Source organism: Diorhabda sublineata, chromosome 6 (genome assembly GCF_026230105.1).
Source record: "Diorhabda sublineata isolate icDioSubl1.1 chromosome 6, icDioSubl1.1, whole genome shotgun sequence".
NCBI lineage: Eukaryota > Metazoa > Arthropoda > Insecta > Coleoptera > Chrysomelidae > Diorhabda > Diorhabda sublineata.
Genome location: NC_079479.1, coordinates 33,471,443 through 33,494,322, shown reverse-complemented (window position 1 = coordinate 33,494,322; position 22,880 = coordinate 33,471,443). Strand labels below are relative to the sequence as shown.

Sequence of the window (22,880 nt, the reverse complement as noted above, 5' to 3'; positions counted from 1 at the left end):
TTGAATATTTGAACTCATTTATTACGAAAATTAGAATTTTCAGTCTAGTTACACTGCCATTATCTCATTAAAAGTATCAAAAATCATTCTATAACTCCATTCTTCAATAACTGAAACTAAATTGGTTGGTTGATAATTTTTTAAACGTCCTTGAAACTTCATATTCCAGGATACGTTGTCCTCAAAATATCTTTCAGCATAATCGAAGTTTTACGAACGTGTTTCTGCCGTAGAGCCGGTCCTGCCTAGATGTAGTGAAATTCTAAAATTCGGCGAAGGACAATAAATCGCGGAATCGCGGAAAAGCGATTTATTTGAATGATTTCTTTCAAATAATTTTGTTTTGTTTCTTTATTTTTTCTAGAATACTTAAGAATTTCGTTTGTACATATAAGCGAATTCGTTCAGTTCAGTATATAATAAATAATCGTAATGGACAAAACTAATTTGTAAACTAATCGAAGAATTTCAATAAATTATTTTAGTGATAGTGATAAGTGAATTGTTATGAGTTAGTTAAGTGTATATAGTGTTTGAATAAATTAACAACGTAAGAGAAATTATTTATTAATTCGTTGTGTCAATCTTTTTTGTCCATGTCAAGCGCCCTTAAGGCCCATTTTAATTACATGCGAGCTACAATACTAGTAAATGTTTGTGGTGAATTTAACCTTTTTGGTTGACTCGTTATTTTTAATTATGGAAGGTAGAGGTAAGGAGAACTCTTCCTTATGGGGTTTAATCCTCAAATGTGTCTGTCTGGAAGCGAAAAATAGTGTATGGACTTCTGAAAACGGGAACCCATCGATAGACTTCAAATTTTTATCACACACTAAATGATTGTATCTAAAAGGATTTTTGGCGTCTTGTAAGAAAAGGGAAAGGAATCAAAACTCCACAAACTCCTTCATCCATTATTTTGCAATATCTTTCTTTAGGTAAAAATCCGATTTTCTTGCACCTTGCATCACGATTTTTGAACTTGTTTCTGCGAGAGAAATGAATAAATTTTATCCACCAATTTGATTATTATTTATCACTGAATATTTATTATATTCTTCTTTTAATTTTCAATTTTGTACTTTTATGGTTTTATAAAAAGTTTTGAATTTCCAAGTAAACTGTTATTCTTAAAATATTCAAGTGGAAATCTTTTGTCTATATATCAATTTCGCATCTCCGATGTCGTCACTGAAATTTCGATTTCTTTCACTTTCATAGCCTTGAGCGGTATCGAAATTTATTGTTTTTTATGCTGTCTGGCTTGGGTTAGGTACAATGTGACATATGACATTATTTCTCGAATATCTAGTGTTACATATCTTTGTGGTTTTCACAAGATTAATAACAATGATAAATGAATGTCAAATATCTAATCCTGTCGAGACAATAGCTAACAATATGACTATATTATCTAAAAAATTGCAAATTAAAGAAATGATATTTGATGTTTTGAAACAGAAAAAAGTAAATAGTGAATCAGCATTCTAAAGGAATGTAAGGTGCCCATAGATATGATCACGGATCCCATGTATTCCAATATAAACAACAATGGACAAATGCATTTTCCCAGATACTCACTAGTATTGATGGCTCGAAAATGGAAAACGGAAAAGTTGGGACGGGAATATATGGCACAAGGACCAATTGGATCAGAACGCAACTACGGCGATGCAAAGATATTTATCAGATAGCAGAGCAGCCCTTCGAGTACTTGAATAGTTAAAATTGAATCAAAGTTAGTACAGGACTGCGCCAAATCTTTGAACTCACTGGGAGCAATTAATTAAGTTACTCTAATGTGAATTCCTTGACACACCAGAGTGAACGGCAATGAAGAAGCTAAACTCCTTTCATAGGATCACCAGTTATAAAAAATGGGAAAACGAGAAGACATCAGAAACATGTATAGAGACCCCAGGTCTGAAACTATCGAAAATATTTCTTTCTTATTCCATCAACTGATTCCCAAAGGTTCTTTCTTGAAGCAAATATGAGTTAAGGAGAGTAACTGATATTCTCGTTGCATATTGTCAAATGAACTACCATCTGAAGAGAAACTCCCGAACCAAAGGAATCTGTGGAACACCTCCTCTGTGAGTGCGAAGCTATCCATCAACAATCGAAGATATTTCTTTCTTATTCCATCAACTGAATCCCAAAGGCTCTTTCTTGAAGCAAATATAAGTTAAAGAGAGTAACTGGTATTCTCGTTGCACATTGTCCAATGGACTAGCATTTGAAGAGAAACTCCCGAACCAAAGGAAACCGGGGAACACCTCCTCTGTGAGTGCGAAGCTATCCATCAACAGTCGAAGATATTTCTTTCTTATTCCATCAACTGATTCCCAAAGGCTCTTTCTTGAAGCAAATATGAGTTAAAGAGAGTAAATGGTATTCTCGTTGTACATTGTCCAATGAACTACCATCTGAAGAGAAACTCCCGAACCAAAGGAATCTGTGGAACACCTCCTCTGTGAGTGCGAAGCTATCCATCAACAATCGAAGATATTTCTTTCTTATTCCGTCAACTGATTCCCAAAGGCTCTTTCTTGAAGCAAATATGAGTTAAAGGGAGTAAATGGTATTCTCGTTGTACATTGTCCAATGAACTACCATCTGAAGAGAAACTCCCGAACCAAAGGAATCTGTGGAACACCTCCTCTGTGAGTGCGAAGCTATCCATCAACAATCGAAGATATTTCTTTCTTATTCCGTCAACTGATTCCCAAAGGCTCTTTCTTGAAGCAAATATGAGTTAAAGGGAGTAAATGGTATTCTCGTTGTACATTGTCCAATGAACTACCATCTGAAGAGAAACTCCCGAACCAAAGGAATCTGTGGAACACCTCCTCTGTGAGTGCGAAGCTATCCATCAACAGTCGAAGATATTTCTTTCTTATTCCATCAACTGATTCCCAAAGGCTCTTTCTTGAAGCAAATATGAGTTAAAGAGAGTAAATGGTATTCTCGTTGTACATTGTCCAATGAACTACCATCTGAAGAGAAACTCCCGAACCAAAGGAATCTGTGGAACACCTCCTCTGTGAGTGCGAAGCTATCCATCAACAATCGAAGATATTTCTTTCTTATTCCGTCAACTGATTCCCAAAGGCTCTTTCTTGAAGCAAATATGAGTTAAAGGGAGTAAATGGTATTCTCGTTGTACATTGTCCAATGAACTACCATCTGAAGAGAAACTCCCGAACCAAAGGAATCTGTGGAACACCTCCTCTGTGAGTGCGAAGCTATCCATCAACAATCGAAGATATTTCTTTCTTATTCCGTCAACTGATTCCCAAAGGCTCTTTCTTGAAGCAAATATGAGTTAAAGGGAGTAAATGGTATTCTCGTTGTACATTGTCCAATGAACTACCATCTGAAGAGAAACTCCCGAACCAAAGGAATCTGTGGAACACCTCCTCTGTGAGTGCGAAGCTATCCATCAACAGTCGAAGATATTTCTTTCTTATTCCGTCAACTGATTCCCAAAGGCTCTTTCTTGAAGCAAATATGAGTTAAAGGGAGTAAATGGTATTCTCGTTGTACATTGTCCAATGAACTACCATCTGAAGAGAAACTCCCGAACCAAAGGAATCTGTGGAACACCTCCTCTGTGAGTGCGAAGCTATCCATCAACAATCGAAGATATTTCTTTCTTATTCCGTCAACTGATTCCCAAAGGCTCTTTCTTGAAGCAAATATGAGTTAAAGGGAGTAAATGGTATTCTCGTTGTACATTGTCCAATGAACTACCATCTGAAGAGAAACTCCCGAACCAAAGGAATCTGTGGAACACCTCCTCTGTGAGTGCGAAGCTATCCATCAACAATCGAAGATATTTCTTTCTTATTCCGTCAACTGATTCCCAAAGGCTCTTTCTTGAAGCAAATATGAGTTAAAGGGAGTAAATGGTATTCTCGTTGTACATTGTCCAATGAACTACCATCTGAAGAGAAACTCCCGAACCAAAGGAATCTGTGGAACACCTCCTCTGTGAGTGCGAAGCTATCCATCAACAATCGAAGATATGTCTTTCTTATTCCGTCAACTGATTCCCAAAGGCTCTTTCTTGAAGCAAATATGAGTTAAAGGGAGTAAATGGTATTCTCGTTGTACATTGTCCAATGAACTACCATCTGAAGAGAAACTCCCGAACCAAAGGAATCTGTGGAACACCTCCTCTGTGAGTGCGAAGCTATCCATCAACAGTCGAAGATATTTCTTTCTTATTCCATCAACTGAATCCCAAAGGCTCTTTCTTGAAGCAAATATAAGTTAAAGAGAGTAACTGGTATTCTCGTTGCACATTGTCCAATGGACTAGCATTTGAAGAGAAACTCCCGAACCAAAGGAAACCGGGGAACACCTCCCCTGTGAGTGCGAAGCTATCCATCAACAATCGAATATATTTCTTTCGTATTCCATCAACTGATTCCCAAAGGCTCTTTCTTGAAGCAAATATGAGTTAAAGGGAGTAAATGGTATTCTCGTTGTACATTGTCCAATGAACTACCATCTGAAGAGAAACTCCCGAACCAAAGGAGTCTGTGGAACACCTCCCCTGTGAGTGCGAAGCTATCCATCAACAATCGAAGATATTTCTTTCGTATTCCATCAACTGATTCCCAAAGGCTCTTTCTTGAAGCAAATATGAGTTAAAGGGAGTAAATGGTATTCTCGTTGTACATTGTCCAATGAACTACCATCTGAAGAGAAACTCCCGAACCAAAGGAATCTGTGGAACACCTCCTCTGTGAGTGCGAAGCTATCCATCAACAGTCGAAGATATTTCTTTCTTATTCCATCAACTGAATCCCAAAGGCTCTTTCTTGAAGCAAATATGAGTTAAAGAGAGTAACTGGTATTCTCGTTGTACATTGTCCAATGAACTACCATCTGAAGAGAAACTCCCGAACCAAAGGAATCTGTGGAACACCTCCTCTGTGAGTGCGAAGCTATCCATCAACAGTCGAAGATATTTCTTTCTTATTCCATCAACTGAATCCCAAAGGCTCTTTCTTGAAGCAACTATAAGTTAAAGAGAGTAACTGGTATTCTCGTTGCACATTGTCCAATGGACTAGCATTTGAAGAGAAACTCCCGAACCAAAGGAAACCGGGGAACACCTCCTCTGTAAGTGCGAAGCTATCCATCAACAGTCGAAGATATTTCTTTCTTATTCCATCAACTGATTCCCAAAGGCTCTTTCTTGAAGCAAATATGAGTTAAAGAGAGTAAATGGTATTCTCGTTGTACATTGTCCAATGAACTACCATCTGAAGAGAAACTCCCGAACCAAAGGAATCTGTGGAACACCTCCCCTGTGAGTGCGAAGCTATCCATCAACAATCGAAGATATTTCTTTCGTATTCCATCAACTGATTCCCAAAGGCTCTTTCTTGAAGCAAATATGAGTTAAAGGGAGTAAATGGTATTCTCGTTGTACATTGTCCAATGAACTACCATCTGAAGAGAAACTCCCGAACCAAAGGAATCTGTGGAACACCTCCTCTGTGAGTGCGAAGCTATCCATCAACAATCGAAGATATTTCTTTCTTATTCCATCAACTGATTCCCAAAGGCTCTTTCTTGAAGCAAATATGAGTTAAAGGGAGTAAATGGTATTCTCGTTGTACATTGTCCAATGAACTACCATCTGAAGAGAAACTCCCGAACCAAAGGAATCTGTGGAACACCTCCTCTGTGAGTGCGAAGCTATCCATCAACAGTCGAAGATATTTCTTTCTTATTCCATCAACTGAATCCCAAAGGCTCTTTCTTGAAGCAAATATGAGTTAAAGAGAGTAACTGGTATTCTCGTTGTACATTGTCCAATGAACTACCATCTGAAGAGAAACTCCCGAACCAAAGGAATCTGTGGAACACCTCCTCTGTGAGTGCGAAGCTATCCATCAACAGTCGAAGATATTTCTTTCTTATTCCATCAACTGATTCCCAAAGGCTCTTTCTTGAAGCAAATATGAGTTAAAGGGAGTAAATGGTATTCTCGTTGTACATTGTCCAATGAACTACCATCTGAAGAGAAACTCCCGAACCAAAGGAATCTGTGGAACACCTCCTCTGTGAGTGCGAAGCTATCCATCAACAGTCGAAGATATTTCTTTCTTATTCCATCAACTGAATCCCAAAGGCTCTTTCTTGAAGCAAATATGAGTTAAAGAGAGTAACTGGTATTCTCGTTGTACATTGTCCAATAAACTACCATCTGAAGAGAAACTCCCGAACCAAAGGAATCTGTGGAACACCTCCTCTGTGAGTGCGAAGCTATCCATCAACAGTCGAAGATATTTCTTTCTTATTCCATCAACTGATTCCCAAAGGCTCTTTCTTGAAGCAAATATGAGTTAAAGGGAGTAAATGGTATTCTCGTTGTACATTGTCAAATGAACTACCATCTGAAGAGAAACTCCCGAACCAAAGGAATCTGTGGAACACCTCCTCTGTGAGTGCGAAGCTATCCATCAACAGTCGAAGATATTTCTTTCGTATTCCATCAACTGATTCCCAAAGGCTCTTTCTTGAAGCAAATATGAGTTAAAGGGAGTAAATGGTATTCTCGTTGTACATTGTCCAATGAACTACCATCTGAAGAGAAACTCCCGAACCAAAGGAAACCGTGGAATATCTCCTTCTTAAGTGCGACGTTATCCATAGACAAAGATAAAAACATAATTTTATCAACGAAGGTCCTGATGACAACAATGTCGACAAAGATTCCATCTTTTATTATCTGTTACAGAATTTATATTGAGTTCTTTTAATAATTAGCATTGGAGGTGCTCGTTAAGCAGCAGATTTATTACGCTTTTATATAGTATGAATCTTTACAAAACTTCTTGGTTTTTGGCAAGTTAAAAATAACTTACAAAATGACACACTCTATTATAGTATATTATTATTGTTATGTTAAAAAGCTATTTACTCGGTATTACACATGCGCTGAACTAAATACATCGAATTTCTCCAGTGAAATGCGTCAATTTCTTGGACCGTAAGGTTATATGACTTATCGTAAGTCATGGAAAGAGCGTGTAGAATACCCTGCCCCTGCTTTTATCTATTTTTTTATTTCAAGAATGGGTCAGTTATACAATTGTATGATATTCGAGTTAAAAGTAAAAAAATGATATTAAAACAATTTGGAATTTATAAAACTCATCTTTCAACTAATGCATCAATTCAAATAAATCAACTTTTACCATCAATACAACAAATTTAAGTACTTGCTAATTATTTTTATACTAAACCACGTTTCAAACTTCTATAAGACATTTTATAGAGAATGTTATGTCTCAGTACAAATAATAAACTTACAAGCGCGTTTGGGATATTAGTTAAATTTAAGTAGTTACTAATATATCACCTGCGACGTGAATTTATTCAGAAATTAAGGTCACCACCGAAGAAGATTCTTCAAGAATGTATATTCCCCAACAAACATGATCTCAACCGGTGAAATCAAAAGTTAAATTGTTTGTATCTTCAGTCTCCTGCGAACGGTGCTTGTGGGTGCTTTTCTCTTTGTGTACCATCTTACTCTTGGAGTTTACTTGAAACGAGATGCGTTGGGTAAGGAAAATATTTTTTATTTTACCTCTATTTCATTACAAATTTTCTTTAATTAAATTAGTCATTTATATTTTTCAATAATCACGAGCATCTGTACGTTTCTACCTTTATTTCTTTTACTTTTAATCTTTTATTATGTTTTCGTTGTTGTTTATAATTCAAAACATCTTTTTAACGACAACTTTATCATAGTTTTACATTATTTAATCTTCAGTTGCTTTTTTGCCGTTAGTTTATTTATTTCTGTGTAAATTATTCGTCACCTAGACTTCTTTGTCCTTTTTTAAGATTTTATCAATAAATTTGACTAAAATTTTTTTCTAAATCTTTACTTTCATATCGTAGTATAGATTTGAAATTTCAAACTATTATCGTATTCTCATTCTCTTTGGAATGTTTTTCTCTGTCGATTGCTTTCTACAAATCGACGATGAAAAAGGATAAATGAAAGAAAAATATCAATCGTAGCTTCCTAAATTGAAACACATGGTTTTTCTCACGTTTTTGAATACATCTTGACCCCAAAGAATAATTTTTACCGAAACTATTTTGTGGCATAAATCAAATGTCTAGTTAGTTACTTTAACAATAGGTAGAAGTATGAATGATTTATTTTTCGTGGGTTGACGATGAAATTGCTATCTATTAACAATGTTTGACTTCAACTATCAATCAAATAAATTGCCGAAGGTATATAAGCAGGTACGTATCACCTTTGAACGTGCTGTTGTAATATGTAAAAAAAAATAAGATAATTATAGTAATTTTTCAGTTTTGTATATTATTGCACCACTAGGTAGATTTCAGTCTTGCGCCGATTTATTAAAATCACTTAATTATAACTTTCTTTCTACATTTTATAACTTCTTGGTTTCTATAGACTTGAATTCAATCAATTTACTGTATTTTCGTCTTTTTAAATTACTAATAACTGAAATAACTAAATCTTATTCGTTTGATGTTATAAAAATTTTATTAGTAGAAATTTTATTGATAATATTCAACAATAACGAAAGTAATAATAAAAAAATTGTTAATTAACTTACTAAGTTGAATGAAAAACGAAGAAAATCGAAATTCGGAGGTAAGTTTTGCACTTTGTAGTTTAGGGTAAACAATAGATTGATAGGTCAAATTGTTACCAAGACCAATTCACGGCCTTTACAACCATGGTCTCAGAAATACTTGACCCAACAAAGAAAACGCGAAAATTTTGGAAAAGCTGCCGTTTTTACTTGATTTTTTCGCTCAAACTTTGCAATAAGCATAATATTCGCCGTTGATAGTTTTTGCTTTTTCAAGATAGTCAATCCAAATTATCCCACGCTTTCCCTACATCCTGACCTTGCTTGAAGATAGAACGTTCTTTACTTCCTCTGGAGCTGGTTCTCCAATTTCAGTTCATCATTTTGATTGTTATTTTGTTTCGGGTGTTAAGTGATGGACCCACGTTTCATCCAAGTTCATGACGATGCTGTTTTTGTTCCATTATAAGCAAACGCGCCAAATTTCCAGTTAATTAGCGCATTTTTAAATGCCTACTATGTCTGCTAACTCACGCACTTTCAATCGACGATCATCCAGTACCATTTTGAGGATTTTCTTCAACATTTCTGGCGTCGTTACCTCATTTGGGCGATGACCAATTTTTGTTCACCATTGATGGCTGTTTAGTAAATACTTCTTGATACATATGCTGAATAGATAATGTACTTTCTATTAGAGTGATATTTTTCAAGCAACTACCCCCATCTCTAGGTCAGACCAGGTACTTTTGGAACGATCCTCGTACACCGTAGATCATCTAATTGATACAAATATTTGTTGTTTTTGGGCGTATTCGGTTCCCAGTATATCGTGTAGTGGACTAAAGTTTGATATAATTCTATTATTTTTAAATAATTTCACAAGTCAGCCATGTTTTTGAAACATCTTGATTATAGATACAATTATATTATGTTAACAAACGAGAAAACATTCACATAAATCTATTTTCTTCTAGTTCGCTCGATATATAATTACGAAACACAATAATTTTCTCACTTCACTTCACTGAAAGTTTATATTTTCGAATATAATTTATCGGCCGATTTAGTAAACGTCGAACAGATTTAAGTTAACAGAAGTTTCAGTCTGGTTTTGAATATTTATATTCAATAACAATATAAATAATACATATATATGTATAGATATATATTTGCATCAAATATTTTAAAAATAAAACAGGTATACAGCATACATTAGACTCCACATTTTGATTCCAACGTGACGTCACGTCGTGCGAGGGATATCGCGCGTTGCGTACGCATAGACAATTTATTTTGTCTATTCTCCTTACTTTCGAAACCTCTGCCTAAAAAACAACCACAATCCCAGCCCTGAATAAGAATCGTTCATATATTAGGGCTATTTTTGAAATATATCACGAATTAAAATGGCCTTATCCCACCCCAAAAATAACCTAAAGAGTCTCCCAGACTCTTTCATCAATATACAACTACTATATAAATTTATATTGTCTTAGCAAATTGGAAATGATTTAATTCCGTTTTAATTTGATATTTTGTAGAATTTTTTAGGAATTGCCCATTGGTGACCGTTTGAGAAAAAAACGTGAAATTTTAAATGTTCGTCGTATCATTATCATATAGTGTCACTACTTTAGTAATCGATAGTTATTGTGAGGAGAAAGCTAACATTTGACATTCAACCTTTGGGCGTTTTCGTTTCTTGTTTAGCAAATCTTTAGCAAAATTAGAAAACGATTCATATCGTATACCCATACAAGGTTCAAAAAAGCCACCAGCTACAAATTCATCTGTTAATAGTTAGTTATTCTTCAAAGCATATCATAATTTATAAAAAGACATGATTTATAAAAAGACATGAAAATGAATGAATAAAAATGTTTTCACAACGACTATGAGACACAGATGTATAGATAAATAGATTTTCTGCGACCTGAAAGATCTGATCTAAACAATCTCTGTCTATCAAATTAATAATGTTGCATTTGGTATATTTCACTTTTATGAATAACTGAAGTACAATTTTCCATCGAGGAAATGTCTCTTTAAGCTAGCAGCAGCATTTTTTTCCACCAGAGAACTATGAAATTTTGTAATCCACAACAAGAATCGTTTATCAAATAAACAAGATACTCTTTCCCTACTTGTATTATGAAAATCAAAATGATGATCGTGTTTAATTAAATGTAAGAAGAATTTAGATTAGTTCGTAGATATGACCTACACGTACTTACCCATAAATGCTTTCTAGCACGATTAATTTCGTTTAGATGACAATCGAATAATGTTTCCCACGATCATTCGCTTTTTTACTCATCTTGACTAAAGAATACAAGTTTCATTTCACTCAAAATTATTCTCTTTAATTTAGTTTTATAAATATTTCTACCTACATCAATTTCTGGCAACTTTTATTTCAAATATCGCATGTTGTGGCATACCTAGTCTAACAAACAACAAGCGAAATTAGACTGCTACATTATCGATACATAAAAAACTGCCGATTTCCGTTTCACCTAACGATGACGAGATCAAATCGCAGTTTAAAGCGAGATTTATATCCAAATGACAGTCATCAGTTTTTTAGAAAATTTTATTATTTTCCTCCACTATTACTTCCTTCCAATTATGTACTGCATTCTTCTTAATATCATAAAATCTAGTAGATTTAGGTCCTCGTAATATGTGTTATACCTGAACCTCGCCACGACGGGATACCACAACAATAAAACAACTTATTCCTTCCATTGGAAGGATCTCATGTTTAAGTATCACTTATTGACAGGCTACGGACATTTCCTGTCTTCCTGTCTCTTCTTATCCTCATAGGTTCTTTATAAAGTTGCATTTAATCACTTCCTACCTATTCCACGTTGATTTCATGGTATTATTGAGTATGGATACCGTGGACCTCTATGCAAACAAATGCGGTTAGTGGATAACATTAAATGCTGGAAAATAGTTTATTTGGGACATATAATGCGTTGTAGCCGGCTTAATATCCTCCAGTTGATTATGATAGGTGAAGTTGAAGGTCGTAGAGGAATTGGAAGGAAACAAGCCTCTTGGTTGAAGAATATGGAATGAGAGAAGCAGGACAGTTATTTAAAGACTAGCTCAAGATATAGAGAGCTTTGCCATGCTGATCGTCAACGTCAAAGGGAGTAGATGCGGCACGCTAAGAAAACAAATGCCGGAAATAGCTTATTTGGGACACATAATGCGTGATAGCCGGAAACAAGCCTCTTGGTAGAAGAATATCAGAAAATGGACTGGAATAAGAGAAGCAGGACAGTTATTTAAAGACTAGCTCAAGATATAGAGAGTTTTGCCATGCTCTAAGAAGAAGATTGAGTATGACCAGCATAAAAGTGCTTACACAGCTCTAGGTCTGCTTGTTCTCATTTATTTTTCGATGATTATCTCAGGGTTAAATCATCTCATATATTAAGAGTGTGTTATCTCTAATCCTCTTCCTACCAGAAAGACATATATTGGTCTATTCTGTTTTAGAAAACTACGGAAATACAATTTTATCTTGATAAGATCGTTATGTGCTTCCCTTCAGCCCTTCAACCTTATTAGCTTGTGGATCCATCGCTTTATGATCTGTTATATCACATTACGAATGTTTCTTCCACATCTTTTTTGTCGTTGCTCTTGTTTCATCGAATATTCCACAGCCAGAAATTTTGTGGTGACCTTGCTGGAGCAGTAGGCTTCTAATTCTCAAATCGCTTTGATTCAGCTTAGATCTCGGACCTGTAGTCAGCATTATAAGATGACTGAGACTTCTGATGGGCTTTTAGAACTTCAGCTTGGTTATACTGCCTTCGTGTTACATACGTCTAGGAAACATTTTGTAAATAGTGAACGATGATTCTCTTTCCATGATTTCCATTCAATTTTTTCATTCAATTTTTTAATGATATTGGTACATAAAAAAACTTTCACATTTTTCAATGATATAATTATTGCATAAGATATTGAAAATCATCTTATTAAAATTATATAAAACCAGCTCTTAAAACAACTATATCTGTTGAAAATTTAAGATTTATTGAGGATGTTCTTATAATATGTTAATATAGTTGTGACGAAAATCATAGAAATATTTAATGAACAAATTATGAATAAAAAATATTAATTTTTAGTTGGAGAGAGTTTCTCCTACTATTTTTCACCTTTCATCTATTCTAGAATTCTTTTGAAAGTCCCAAAGAACCGTTTTACTTGCTACTTGAACATAATAGAATTATTATTTTCAAGTGTTTAATTTTTTTCAATTCGTAGTTAATGGATGTTCGCGACCACATTTTTCATGGCTTCTCTATCTCTAGCGGTATGGATCAATGTCTGAATATCTTGTATACCCGTCCACTGCCTCACGATCCGTAACTATGACATCCTCTTCCTTCCCAATCCTCTCTTACCTTCCATCTTGCCCTCGACTATCAGCTGAAGGAATTGATATTTATGGCCTCGCATTATGTGGCCAAGATATGCAATATTTCGTTTCTTCACGATGTTAAAGAGTTCACGGTCTTTATTGATACGCCTGAGAATATCCTCATTCCTCACTTTGGCAGTCCATGGTATCCAGGATTCTACGATATCTAATACATTTTACACATTAGACCTTTTTATATGTTTTACTTCATAAATCGTGTTGATTTTGAGTCTTTTTTTAGAAAATGTGTGTATTAAAACTGAATTTCTACTAAACCTAACCTAACCTAAACTAACCTTTTTTTTTGTTTTTAAATAACGACTTATCGCACTTCCACAGCAAATAGTTTTGCTGGGAAACTTTCACCTCCACTGCGGGTTCCTGCGTCGCGGTGGGGCTCGGACGGGTTGTATGTCCTCTGTTAGTCGCTTTCATCTTAACTCCGCTCATTAGTCATTATGGCACCATTAACAAATATTTCTTCATAGTGATGAGCTGTCTTTCTTGTGGTTCCTTCTTTTCTGTTTTGCTCCCTACGTCCCCTGCTGCATGCAGGGATGAGGAGTTCGGGTCTATCTATTATCTTCTAATGTTGCTGTGTGTTTGGACCTCTTTGTCTACTGTCCTGTTCCTTTCTTTTTAGAATTTTTTCCACCATACTCCCATTTAAAATCTGCTTCCATCATGATCTGCACTATATTTTCTGGTCGTAACTCAGCTCTTACTGTTATTTCAGACAAGTTTCTAATATCCGGCCACGCAGGACATCTGAAAATTGTGTGCTCTGCATTATCTATCTCCGAGCTACAGTATAAGCAGAGGTCATTTTCAGCTTTACCTACTCTCCTAACATAACTTTGGAAGGAGCCATGGGCTGTCATTGTTTGGGTCAAATAGTATCCAATTTCACCACAGGATCTCTCATACCACGGCGTAATATCTGGTAGTAGTTTGTGAAGCCACACGTCCTTGTCGCTGGCGTTCCAAACCTAACCTAATCTAACCTAACCTAACTAAACACCTAAGATCGGGACGATTTATCAGAAAACAGAATATAAAACACAAGACAAACATAAAATATCTTGAAACGTCGAAACAAGAGCTTGAAATTACCATTATAAAACAGAATAAACATGATTCTACTTTTTTTTTGTATATTGATTACAAACTTAGGAGAAAGCTATAAACCTCCTCTGGATACCATCAAAAAGTGAAATTACCTCAACTTCTACTGTACGTGTGTATGTCATTGAGCTCCTACAAAACGGCTGGACCGATTTGAATGAATTTTTTTGTATGCGTTTGGGTGGCGCCCTGAATGGTTTAGATTCACAAATCCGCTACAGTCGGTATCCAGATTATTTATCTATACTCCTACTAAACAGCTGGGGCTAAACAAGTGGGGGCCTGATTGATTTAGATTTACAAATCAGCCCGGCAGATGGCGATGCAGTCAGTATCTAGGTTATTTACCTAATCCGCAACTAAACGGCTGGATCGACTGAATGAGTTGTTATGTATGAATTCAAGCCTGGAAAATTCACATTCTTAAATCAGTAAGGTAGGTGGCGTTGCATTGATTCGGCGCGAACAACTGTTCGAAACAAAAGATTGTACACGATATAATTAATTTGTCACCAGATGGCACTGGAGAAACGTTTGTCATACTTTTGCGCGTGTATAGCATAAATAAGACGACAAAGGTTAAAATAGAAATATATGGAATGAGATCAGAACATATCTAAATGAAGACAAGTTATATTTATATCCTCAGAATGACCTTGAAATGAAGAATATAAGTTAAATATGTGTAGACATAATCTTGGAATGAGGTTTATTCATACCTTTATATTTTAGAAAATTGATAATGAAATTTATCTAAGATTAAAAGTAATTTTCTACAATAATGTGTTAGTTTCTTTTATTTATAAAACGTTATATTGAGAGATAGTCGTGAGAAAAAAAGTCATATATTTATTCAAAATCAATTGCTCAATTTCCACACGATAAATTGAGTGAAATTGCAATTAATTACTTCAGCGAACGTGTTTTCAAAAACAATCATAAGATTTCTTTTCACTCTCATTTATTATAATGATTTATTGATCTTTCATTATAACGACCGATTAATTGGTTATGTGTATAGGTATTTCAAAAAATATATGTCTTATTACCATATTACAAAAAGATAATAATAGGAATTACGTGGAGAGGACATGGGAAAAACTATCAAAAAAAAACAAAAATTATCAGATCAAGGATTGTGAATGTAGTCTAATAAAACTTGCCTAATCCATTTTTTTTTCATAATTATTTATATAATTAATTATCTTTTTATTTAAGTACGTTTCATAAATATGTTAACTAGTTTGCATATTTTCAGACAATGCATGTAATTCGAATGTTCAAATTATTTAATGAAACGTAAAATGTCTAGTTACATCATTTGAATATTCATTGTTAACTATCTCTTTACAAATGTATATAAATTAAAAAATTGATCTACTACCATTTATTTTCGATGAAAATATTGATGTACAAACATATTTGTTTCAAATTTCATAATTTTCATGTTCAAATTCTTCGAATATTGATGCTAAATAGTTTTCCTTGATTCATAATTATCCCATCATCGGAAAACTGTTTTAAAGCTTTTCGATTCACTATTAGACTGTTCTTTCGCTTCAAAATTGTAGTAGTTGATCCAAGTTCCATCTTGTATCATAATTCAACGAAAAAATTTGGTTTAAACTCTCCATAAAACATTTGAAAATGTTCAATACTCGTGTTTGCAGAATTACTCTCGTCCTTATCTAATATTAATACTGTTATATGTTCTTATCAACAATTTAATGAGAAAAGTGCAGCTGAAATCTCTAAAACATTAATAAAACAGTCATCCACAACCATTTAATGATTTTTTTGGACTTTATCGTTGGTTTTTGCTGTTTCTCGTCGTCTGGAACCCACAATTATTTTCAAACAGTAACTGTACATGCAAAATAGTCAAATTTTTTTTAATTTTATTTATAAATTTCTTTATTTTCATTTTCAAGTTAAAAATTTTAAGCAGATAACATTCATATACTCATTAGAACCGAATTAAGTCGAGTTGACTCTAGTTTATGAGGTTTTATTTCCAACCTATTCATCTAACACACCCTGTATGATATGGAGTTGATCATTGAGATTTTATAATTATTCAGCATCCTTTACAATTGCGTAAGTAAGCTAAAATATACGTATAATGTTTTTTTAATTAGCGTAATTTGGACAGCTACTGTTTCCTTTCATTAAGAAGCCGATAATAAGAAGATTTAATTAGTGATACGGTCCTAATTTAATTCTTAAAGAAAACAAATGAAAATAACTCTTTATTATCTAATAAAACTTTGTAATACGAAATAAATTATTATTTGAATATCTAGATAAACAACTGAAGAGCCAACTGTCAACTGTCTGCTTACGATCATAGATCTTCAATCAGAACTACATAGATATTAATAGGTGCATGATAAAATCTAATTGTCTATGATCTTTAAAGAAAGTGTCACGCAATTATTTCATATTGTCCAACACCAACAAGACATATTGCAATATGAATACAATGACTTAAATAATGTAATGAAATATCATAGATTTGTTCAAGATTATAAAAAATGAATTGGTATTGTTGCTGTCAAGTTGGAATACGTCATTAATACGTAACGAATAGAATAGAACGACTCGTGAAAAATAGCCTTATATGTTCAAGTAATCAACTATACTTTTTTTACAGTCGCTTTCTAAAATTATATTCAGTCATACTTGAGAGTTATTATTCCATAAATGGACTTTCTTTGAGAATGCCGACATTTAGAAAATGCGACATTTCGATTCCGAAAACTGAAAACAATATAATTCAATACTTAAAACATTTAAAATTATTTCAGTCGGTAACGTTTGAATGTCGAATTTGTTTATATAATTTTATGGGTGCAGCAGGTGCATCCTAAAATTTCACTTTGAAGAAAAAGTCGCATTTTAATAATTAAATCCGACATGGTTGTTTATGTCCGGCACTTATATTATTTAAATATTTTCCTTTAGTACGGGATTTGGCGGTAAAAATAAGGAATTTTCTAAAATATTTCTTTTGTAAATTAGAGAGATCAACAAAATTAATTTCGATTACGTATTTTAATGCAATACTTAACAAAATTTAATGCCTCATATAGATTCCAGGAGAAATCTCAACACAAAAAGAGAATTTTCTGCAAACAGGTTTTTTCGGGATTTTAACTTTTGATACGTTTGTTTCTAGCTCCGATTTCTTACCACGAAAATAGTTTATTGAAGATATTTAGATTTCTTTACTAGCAAACGCTGAGTTGTACATCAGGATCAGCTGTTAAGAAGGCGAAGGACCACTAGGATTAGATCTTTTCTTGTCGAAGAAGGAAACGCAAGAAGGCAAGAGTATATATACTTTTAGCCAACAGATAAAACCTCCAGAATCTCCTATAGAACTCAGGGTAGAAGAAGAAAAACTGCGACGCGAACGAGGATAAAAACCTGTCGAATTGACAGGGGGTGGTGGAATGTTCTTTTTCGCATCCATCCGAGGATTTATCCGGGGGTGGATGCTTAGAGGAACGGACCTTCTCACGCGCGTGCGTGTGTGTATTTGGATTTGCATATAACCTGAAACTATCTCAGAAAATGTGGTACTGCCCAACAAACCATTTCTTGGTGCTTCCTCAAATGTTATGACACTTACTTTAAAAACTTACCAATACTTGTAACAAAACGGTGAACTAAGTCAGTACAATACGCCGAAACCGGATTCAATATTTCAAATATACTGTTCTGTTGAGTTAACTGATGTCAACTATAGCCTAGAAAGATAAATACTTAGCAAATCTAGCATACAACCAAGCCAAAAGCACAGATGGGGGATGATAAGACATAACAAATGATCTTCCACTTTATTGATCAGGGATGCTATCAAATACAGTTTCTTTCTACAAGGTGGTAGGTTCAAATGCTTGAGTATAACAAACGCAAGGCCTTTCCGAAGAAGAATTTATAAAGTTAATGGCTTGTAGGAAAAATGTTTGACCTTTGCTGATTTTCGGCTTGAAGTTGTTACAACTTTGTATAAATTTAGTGAACCGTCGAAGATGAAAAGCCTGCCGATATATCGAAAACGAATTTCAATCAAAACGTCACTGGCCTGTTTTCAAATTGGATATCTTTGAAGACCAATTTCATGACGTGCATAAAAATTGAAATATATATAAAAAAACTTCATAATTAATAGTGTAAATACTTTTATTGACTGGTTGACAGGTATAGAAAACCACAAAATGTCCAAATTTAATATTTTTAGAGGTTAGAGTTTCTATTGAATGTAGCACTCAAAGTTAATTCAACCGAGCAAACAATTTCTTACAAGTTTAGATAAAATGACAATAATAACGTCCCGTACTTGTTACCACCTCGTTTAATTTACATTATTACGCATTCATTCATTATCAAAGAAAGTGTAAACTCGGAAGAAACTCGTTTCGACAGATGGGATGAAGCAAATCGAAACATATGCACAAATATAAACAACGATCATCAGTAATGTTCTCAAGACGAAAGTTTTATGATTCAGAGAAAGTTATTACGTCGCCATATTGTCTTTTCGCTTTATTTATACTCATAGTTCAGTAGTAGTTTAGTGCATTTGTGTTTCACGTTTATACTATACTAAGTTCCGGATTCCACAGTTTCATGCTAATGCAATCAACATTTTTTGCCAATAGAATGACAGTTTATTATAAAAAAAATACAATTTTTTGTAGTAACAAAAAGTTATTGTTTGGGTGGATCGACTATTGATTGTCTGTAATGAAATTTTTCGTAAAAAAACAGTTTGCAAGATTTTCTAATCACTTTTAGCAGTAATTTTTCCGAAAAAATACGTCCGATTATTTGGGGTCTTATTAGGATACGCTGTAAAATGAATCCAACAGAAAAATTACATGGAAAACGTGTACAAAAAAGTTTTTTTTTGACAAATTGTTTCTCTTGGGTCACGTATGAAATGAAACATAAAGATTTTTAATGAAATCTTGGTCAGAATCAATTCGTGACCATCGCAATTGGAAATTACTGTGATTACACAAAAAATAGCTCAAATTCAATTAGAAATTGGTCATAAAAAGAAACAGAATCCTCATGAAAACTAACAACATAATTGTCGGCAATGAAAAAAGTTTTGTGACTCCAGAGAAACATACCATACAAAACAACCCTATTTAAATTTCTTAAATAAAACCAAATTCAACTTAATATTACAGTATTATAATAGAAAAATCAAAACAACCCTGTTTCGTAACGTCCATAGCATCATCAGAGTGTTCTGGAGTCTGATAAATAGATCACACACATCCCTACAGATTCAGAACCATCACCAATGGCATGATCCTTTTCATACCCTTTATTTGCAGCATTTGCATCCACCCTTTCAGCTTCATGATGGCTAAAAGCATAACAATGCATTAGCCTTGCAAAAAAGCCACGTAATGTTAATCAAAAAAGCTTTATTTTTACCGAAAAACTTTTGAAACTTTGCATGCCGTGCAGCTTCAATATTATTTTAGACATTTTAACAACAAATTAATAACAACGTGTGTACCAAAAAAATGTAGTTACCCAGCAGAAAAACAATAAACACACCCAATACCACTAATAGTGATGGACAAAATGGCCGACCAATGAGAGCTCTTCCCGTGGCGTGACATCGATCACCTGATCTCAAGTCTTCGCCCTATTGGCCAAGATACTCAAAGTCTACTTCTTTCGATCTTGAGGACAATTAGTAGTAATGGAAACTGATTTCATTGTCTTTTTCTGTACATTAATTAACAAAAATTGTCGCAAATAAACATTTAATTACGGTTTATGATAAATAACGTCATCAAATTATTCGTCGGTTTGATTTTTGTATCTGTAGTATTTGCTTCGTAATAATCATTTTAATTCTTAATCTATTAGTGCTAAAAGAAGGAAAAGCTTTTATTGAATAATATTTTTTATATTTCAGATACATGTGATAACAGTTTGTCTCACTATTTACTGTGCATTATCAAAAGAGAATGAAAACAGAAATGTTGATTCAGACTCTAATTTGAGGCAAGCACTGCTCAAAGCTTTAACAGAATTGGAGAACGAAGAGAAAGATCGAAACGAAAATAGTGTACAAAACGATTCGAATGAAAATGTGGTAGAAAAGGCTTCAGCTTTATCACTTTCAATAATTTCCAATGGAGAAACATCAGCAGCATCTCAAACGTCTCCATCTTCTACAACAGAAAACGTTATAACGAGCTCTACATCAGAATCATATAAAGTACTTCTTCAAAAAAGCCAAGCACTCCGACAAGAAACCATAACGACTATAGAAAAGAAAGAAGAAGACGACGAAAGTATTTTAACGAGTGCTTCTAGTAATTTTGGAGATCAACAATTTGGTAAAGTAAATCAAGCTAAAAAGAGCGAAAGATTTACTAATCAAAATTCAATAACATTCAACGAAAAACCATCAACTAAAATCAACAAAGTGGAAACAACTTCATTAGCTCCAATAGTTTCTACTGAAGAAAACGAAGCTAAGGTAGAAAATGTACAATTCTTCTCGGCTCCTTTAGTAGCGGCATTCACCGTTCACCAGGACGAATTAGGTTTACCGAAAAAAGTTGAATCTATATATCGATCCTCTGTATTCAACAAATCACCAGAAGAAATGATAATACAGAACGAACAACGAATTCAATTCATCAAACAACAGGAACAAGCGAAACTAGCTCAACTACATAAATTAGAGGAATTGGGAAGACAACAAGAAAAATTTCAACTACAGCAAAAGCAGAAAGCTTTAGAAGACGAAATATACAGATTGAATTTGAATTTAAAACAACAACAACAGTTTTTCTTAAGACAACAAGAAGAACTTCGTACTAGAAGTAATATCCAACCGTTTATTCCGATTTCTACGCCTTTATTGACCACCCCGACACCTCTGTTGAATCTAGTTCAACAACCTCCTCTTCTATCTTCACCTAATCAAGTGTTTAAATCTCAAAGTGTAGCATTACAACCTAGTTTATCATTGGACCCTATCGTTCAAGTAGGAAAACTACCACTGAACGGTCAATTTCTTCCGGTTAAGGCGCCACAAGATTTCAGGACACCTTTCCCTACCTTAAATAATTTCTCTCCTCAAACGTCGAGCTTCAATCAACAATTTCCCAACTTTAATCAGAATAATCAAAACGGTAACAGGTTCTTTAGACAAAATACTGGTTTCGGTAACTTTGGCGTCAACGATTTTAGCAAAAATACAAATTCGTTTTCATTTACACCTTCCCAACAGATAAATTTCGATAATTCAGTTGATGGTAACAGATTCTTTAGGCCCAATCAAGAATCTGCTTTAACCAGACCACAATTCTTACAACCACCTCAACCGACTCAGTTGCAAAATAATCGATTCCTAAGATCAAACGATCAATTGAAAAATTTACTTTACAACTCTGGTGCTTTGAGAGGAAAATCCCATGAAGATCTTAGTTTGATAAGCAAAGTATTGTCATTGAATCATTTCAATGGACGTAATCCAGGAATTTCTCTAAGACCCGAGCTTCAACCGCCATATGTGGGACGTTTTTGAACGACAATTTGAGAAATTATTTATTTATTTTCCAGTCAAATATTTAGTCATTTATTTTAAGGTTAGAATAATATAGGATTGCCATCTTCAAATTATATAACACGTGCTCAAACAGGTTCACAATTTGAAAGCTTTGAAATTCAAAACATATTTAGTATTTATTCAGTAGTTTTTTAAATATTCAGATAATAAGAACATTGGATGGTATTAAAATAAGTCCCTAATGACGTATGAAACATTTATTACATTTTCCCCAGTATGCTGCTATTGAAAATTACGTGTTCTATTTGGAACCGATTAATACCAATACAAATATGAATATTAAACTATGATTTTCATCAAAAAAACCTTTGAAACAATCATGTAAATTTCAAAGATTGTGTCTGCTAAATCAAGTCTTCAACATAACCTTAAAAAAATAGTCCAGTGGTGACAGATATGGCGAGAAGGGAAAAATTAATTGACGTAGTCCTTAAAATGCATTTTTAAGTGGAATCCAATGAAATGACCATTGATAATTCACACCGTACATTTGTAACCAAACTTAATGGATTCATACAATAGGTCAACACCGTATCTACTGTCAGTACTGCCACTACTATATCGGATGATTTTGACAGCTGCCACAGAACACAAAATAAGTTATTTGATACTATAGACAGTTTCTATAAGTAGTTGTTCCGAGTAAGGAATACAGAATGACAACGATTTTTCTATCCTTCGAGGTTTTAGCTCGGTTCTGCGCATTCTTAAGCATGCGCAGTATAGATAAAGTATGACATATGACATTTGCGACACGTGTTGATTTATAACATAGTTCAGAAATTTTATAAAAATCTATCGCCTAGAAGAGGATTCCAATTGAGAACAATATCTGCTGCATTATGAGGTGGAATACCTCATAATTGAAAAATTCTTAGCACAGTTGTTCCTTGTACGAGTTTAAAGAGTCCAGAATGGATTTTCGTTAAGGCCGCTTGACGTAATGCAATCGAGCAAGAAATTGCGAGCAAGTCTCTGTAAACAGTAAAAGTAAACAAATTTCTAACCTCAAATTTTTATTAATATTTTGTTTAACTTAACAATGAAAATAACGAAGCTGTACGAA

The 22,880-nt window shown here is 34.0% G+C and overlaps 1 protein-coding gene across 1 annotated transcript; it reads left to right on the top strand.

Moving 5' to 3' along the window:
- Positions 1-8,647: 8,647 nt before the first annotated feature.
- Positions 8,648-21,772, top strand: LOC130445877 (uncharacterized). The gene is made up of 3 exons (XM_056781765.1): positions 8,648-8,677; positions 20,147-20,821; positions 20,891-21,772. The coding sequence occupies exons 1-3, from the start codon at positions 8,648-8,650 to the stop codon at positions 21,770-21,772; spliced, it is 1,587 nt and encodes a 528-aa protein (XP_056637743.1).
- The last annotated feature ends 1,108 nt before the right edge of the window (positions 21,773-22,880 follow it).

What these genes read in the sequence shown, in the direction of transcription:
- LOC130445877 (XM_056781765.1), top strand. Translation starts at nt 8,648, where the DNA reads ATGAAAAACGAAGAAAATCGAAATTCGGAG. An exon ending in AAGAAAATCGAAATTCGGAG is followed by an intron (nt 8,678 to 20,146) that starts GTAAGTTTTGCA and finishes TTTATATTTCAG; the next exon opens with ATACATGTGATAACAGTTTG. An exon ending in AATCTATATATCGATCCTCT is followed by an intron (nt 20,822 to 20,890) that starts GTATTCAACAAA and finishes ATCAAACAACAG; the next exon opens with GAACAAGCGAAACTAGCTCA.